Here is a 5,512-nt window from a genome sequence, read left to right on the forward strand (position 1 = left end):
TTGTGTCTTGTGGTTGTCATATGACTCGTATCTGAACCTGAGTTCAAGTTGTTATAATGGTATTAGTTTGGGAGTTAGGATATCAACTTATAAATTAATATTCATGTTTAGAACCTTGATGTTGATTGATATACGCAAAGTCAAATTGAGTTTTTGATGGAATCATTCCTTCTAGTTTACCATAATATAAGATATTCTGCCTATTTTTTTTTTTTACCTACCTTATCTATTTATCTTCAATACTATTGAATCAGAATCTCACTGTTTCTTTCTCTTTTTTATATTATAATCCAATGATATTGAAGATGAATAAGTAAGATATTAAAAAAAAAATAATAGATAAAATAACTTTTTTCCTGTTCAAATATACGTTTCTGATGGATACTTCAAAATAATACACAAACATGTTTGGAATATCGTCTCCCTGTGCTCTCTGATTTTGTATGATTTTAAGGTAAATGTTTCTAGTCAATTTAAAGGCCTATAATTTTGGCTCCATATATCAGGTGACCCCATATTATGATGCTCTTGAGAGGCGTAGTTCACTTTACATGCATTTAAGAAAGGTTCCCATACCATTCCACACGACACATATTAACCTTTGTCCAGTATAACCATTACAAAATTCACGAAGGAGAGCCCCATGATTTTAGAACGTCTGCTATAATACACACATTTTTCCTCCTTATGGATGAATATAATACCCGACTACCACACTTACAAGGGCAACCACGCAAACAAACAGTAACGGAAAGCCCGTCTGAGCTCTTTTCATATTGATTTTCCTCTTCAACACCTCCTAATAAAGAAAATGAAAAAATGGGTATCAAATATTGAAATTTTTCAGCAACTAAAATATGAATAATAACTTCAAACATAGTTTGCCTTCATGCAATGGAGTGATGAAACATTCAACAGAAACATCCACTTCTGGTTAATTTGCACCGCCTATCAGAATTATAATACCATCAACTAGATAGATAACTGATATGATTATTTGAACAAGAAGTACTCCGCAATTAAAAAATTTAAGAAGAAAGAAAAATGTGAATCTTTTGTTCATTGAAAGGGACTGATAATTTGCTTATATGAGAAACATATCACAGCCCCTAACAAGTTTATTATGCCACATATTTCTATTGCAGTTGCTAGCAAGAAAATGTGTTAAGAGTTCTGGAGATGATTCGTAAGTTAGAAGCTATCGCATCTTCACATGATAGCTTAAGCCCTTTGTATTGATGCTACAACATAAGCCACTCACCTTTTAGTCTATCTTCAAACATGGCAAGTAAAAACGGTGTGAGATGAATGAAAAAAGACTACCACCAATCTATGGATATTTTATTCTCTCCCTTTTACTATGCTCATCTGTATTGTCTCAATTGTTTCCATTCTGTATGCAAAAGGGGATACTGAATGTGAAAAATGGAATTCATGAAGTTTATAGATTTTATAACGAAGGAAGATTGACTAAAAAAAATTACATACCAACTCTTGCTTTAGCAAATCTTTTTCTTTAGTGTTCCTGCGCCTCTCTTCATTCAGCTTCATGATGCTTCCTTCAGCCTGCAAAGATGGTAACTAATTGTTGATTGCTTCCACCTTTGAAGGTAGAAAAATATTAAAAATGTCAAACTCAACCTAAGGAACTGGTTCAAGAAATTGAACGGTGGGTGTTAATGAGCGGAACTAATTACACACTATTTGAGCTCTTGCTCGTCAAATGCTCGACCAATTTCGTTTATTGTACTAAACAAACAAGTTCAAATTTGGCTTTAGGCTCGATTATATAAACGAGTTAAGTTTCAGTTTTATAAACCCTGACACCAAAGGCTCGCGAATAATTTGTTTAAGTGTGTGTAATGACCAAACAATATTAATTTTAGATAACAGAAGGGTATAGATAATAATAATCTATAAATTTCTATCATTTAGTAAATTTTACTTGTATCTAGAGAATTATAATTACATAACTTCTTTGTCTTATGTTTTTTATACTCTTTTACTTCCTATTTTTACTTTATCTTCGAAGATGAAAATTCTACCAAATACTAAATTAATAAACTTGAGAATATTTCAAGAATATATTTGATAAAGGGCAATCCAAACTCAAGCTTTAAATTTGGCTCATTTACATAAATGAGAAGCTTGAGCACCATCTTTTTTGCAAGCCAAACCTGAGTTTCAAGTAGTGGACATGGCTCCACTCATTTACACTGCTACTTTAACCCTATGCCGAGATAACATCTTTGTGAATCAAAAATCATAGTGGAGCTGTTACAGTTAGCATGAACTCCCCTTTTTAACACGGTCTTATCTCAGCCTTGTTTCTTCTAAATTCAGAAAAATTCCAAGTTATATTATATATTAGATATCTAGAACATAATTTTCTCTAATTCAATATCTCCACCAATTCCCCATGAAGTTAATTAGTAGTATAACTCCAAGTTCAGATATTTTGGCACTTGCAACAAATGTTGTGAGATAACAGTTATAATCTAATTTGAGAAGCTCTAACCTCTCTTAGCTTAGAATCCATTATACTCAGCCTTGACTTCAATTCCTCGGAATCCTTAGCTAAATTCAACTGCACAGCATCATTTCCTTGCTTCAAGTCACCCGTAATCTCAGCAAGTCTCGAAACAATATCCTCATCGGTTGTATCCTCCTCCGTATCCTGGGCTGAGTCCAAACTTTTTTCCTCAGAAACCTGTCAAAAGGAAAAACAATGATGACAGAGAGTGAGTGAGTGAGTGAGTGATTGAGTGATTGAGTGAGAGAGAGAGAGAGAGAGTTATTATATTTTAATAAAAGGCACACGACATTCTACTACCATGCTGAACTAAATTAAAATGCTTCTGATTCACAAAAAGATGTTAACAATAATACTCATATCATAATATAGAATAACATACGATAGTGTGTGTTAGGCAGAGAGAGAGAGAGAGATGCTCACTCTAAGAGTAAGAGGGGGAGTCATGTTTTCAACTCCACTTGGCACACTATCTTTTTGCAATTGAATTTGATTGGATAGGTCCTGCTTCAAATCTCCATTTACAGGAAGCAATACTTCAGGGGAAGAGGATGAACTTATGAGGACTACCCTTAGTTTCTTCTCCTCAACATACTTGCCACTATCTTTTGCAAACTGTGAAATGGGAATGAATCTTAATCTTTCATATTTTTTTTTTTTTTTTTTTTTTTTGTAATTTTAGTGAGGATGCGAATGGCATAATAATAATAATAATAATAAAAATAATAATAATAATAATAAGATAAAGGTCACCACTACCAGGTCAGAAGAGATTGCATCTTCGGTTGTTCCAAAGGGGATAACAGTGCTTTGAATGAGGAATTTGTCTTTACAGTGAAAATCAGGAGGAGCTGTGCGCTGAGCCTGCATAGTAACTGCATCAAACGAAGAAACACATTCCAATAAGCACAAAGATACGAATACAGAGAGAACAGTGTTGATCCAATAGAATAATACCAGTGAAATCACATGTTCCCTGTGGCTTGATGATGCCTATGGTTGGCCTAACGCAATATTTCTTCGGCGACGTCGTTTTCACCTGAATTATGAATCATAAGGTAAGATATATATGACATTACATAAGAAACAAACAAAGATGATTTAATTATAGAATGAGGAATGAAAAAGCCAAAAAAGAGAACCTTAAAAGCAACATAGTGAGTAGCCTTGTTAGCAAGATGAACCAAGCAGGAACTCTGTTTCTTCAATTCAACTGAAAAAGGAAAGAAGAGATTGGAATTATTCGGAAATATTTGCGAGTGAGTGAGTGAGTGAATACTTACAGACAAATGTGAGTTGAGGGGGTTCAATTTGGAGAAGCTCCGTCGCCATGAGAGATCAGAATCTTCAGAGAGAGAGAGAGAGAGAGAGAGAGAGAGAGAGAGAGGATGGGAATTAGAGAGAGAAAGAAGAAGAACGGAGGAGCGTTGGTGTTTGGTGTTTGGTGGCGTCGGTTACGTTCGACTGTGACTCATCAACGCTTCTTCTATCTGACGGCTCTCGGCTTCACCTTTTCCTCTCTCCGCGCCCAACTTCTCACCATTTCCATTATTATTTTTTTTTCAAATTTTGAATTTCAGTTTTTACAATTATAACTCTTTTAACTTTTAACCTTTACCCCAAAAAATTATTACAAATAAACTAAAAAGTTTATAATTAAAAAGTATTCTGAATATGAGTTTATTAACAAATGATATTTAAGGCATATGCGTAATTTAAATTACTTTTCATATTATGCAATTGCAATGGATAATTAAGAAATATAGTTTAAAAGTAAGAAACAGACTATGACGAGCAAATAAATTTATAAATAAATAAATTTCCCTACCTGGCTACCTCTAATAAATTTATTACGTCAAACCCACCGAAAGGTAAAAGATGACACTGGCAAAAGAGAAAAGGGTATTGCTCGTCTTTCCAAATAAAATAATAAAAAAAACTTATGTCTTTATTCCAAAAAAATATAAATATTTTACTCGAGATAGATTATATTTATTATTATTTTAAATTTACTACATTTATTATTTAATTGAGTAGAGTTTGATTAATTTGAAATCAATAATAATCATTTTTTAATCATTAATTTTAAATTGATCAAATAATAAACAATTAGATAATAAAAATAATAAATTTAATATGGTAATATAACCGCCCCATTTCACTCTCTTGTTTTTTCTTATCTGAGAATTAATACAACGAGTAGTTCGGAAGAAATGCTTTATTAGAATTTTTTTACTATATTTTAGTAGTTTCCCCTTCCCTTCGTTTTGATCTAAGTCTTATTTTTTAGAGTAGTGCTGATTTTAAATTAAGCACCTAAAATATGTGAAAAGCTTAACGTTTAAAAAGTATTGACTTTTTTTTCTTTTTCTTTTTATCTTTACCTTTACCTTTTATGATTGAAAAATGGTAGGACCAAAATCACACGTAAATAAAAAAAAAAAAGTAGTGAAGAATGAGGTTAATTGTCTCATAAAATCAAGAATAATGACCTACCTATGAATTGTGCATAGCTTTTTTTTTCCTTAGTCTGATTAATTATTTACATCAATAATGTTATTTTAATATATTTCGTGAACACTTAGTTTTTTTTCTCAATTATTTAAAAATAAAAGAATTAAATAAAATTATAAACACTTTTTTTTATTCATATTTTTAGTTGATTAGAAAAAATATAACAAAAATCATCAAAGAAAATAAATGGATGAAAGATTGGTTGAAGTTTCACATGGATAGAAGTCATGTCTTGTTTTAAGTCTTACATTAGATAGGCTTATATAACGGCTGTTTGACCATTCAGAGGTGTTGGAATTTATCTTGCATCCACATCGATATGGGATATGAGATACGACAAAACACGATACTTCGATACGTTAATTCTAAAAAATGTTAGATTTCGACACGTTAGGACACGTTTTAATATTATATAATATTTTAATTTATATAATGCATATTATATTTAGTATTCAATTTTTTAAT

At 31.6% G+C, this 5,512-nt stretch overlaps 1 protein-coding gene across 1 annotated transcript; it reads right to left on the reverse strand.

The window, feature by feature from the left end:
• Window positions 1-575: 575 nt before the first annotated feature.
• Window positions 576-4,016, reverse strand: LOC133316568 (vesicle-associated protein 2-2-like). Its single transcript, XM_061518329.1, has 8 exons — window positions 3,817-4,016; window positions 3,676-3,746; window positions 3,491-3,572; window positions 3,293-3,408; window positions 2,957-3,148; window positions 2,519-2,710; window positions 1,489-1,566; window positions 576-799 (listed from the first exon to the last, which is right to left on the reverse strand). The coding sequence occupies exons 1-8, from the start codon at window positions 3,863-3,865 to the stop codon at window positions 686-688; spliced, it is 894 nt and encodes a 297-aa protein (XP_061374313.1). The 5' UTR covers window positions 3,866-4,016; the 3' UTR covers window positions 576-685.
• Between the last annotated feature and the right edge of the window lie 1,496 nt (window positions 4,017-5,512).

The sequence above is a fragment of the Gastrolobium bilobum genome, unplaced genomic scaffold, assembly GCF_033153095.1.
Source record: "Gastrolobium bilobum isolate Gb01-03AN ecotype WA unplaced genomic scaffold, APGP_CSIRO_Gbil_v1 utg8498, whole genome shotgun sequence".
Taxonomy (NCBI): Eukaryota; Viridiplantae; Streptophyta; class Magnoliopsida; order Fabales; family Fabaceae; genus Gastrolobium; species Gastrolobium bilobum.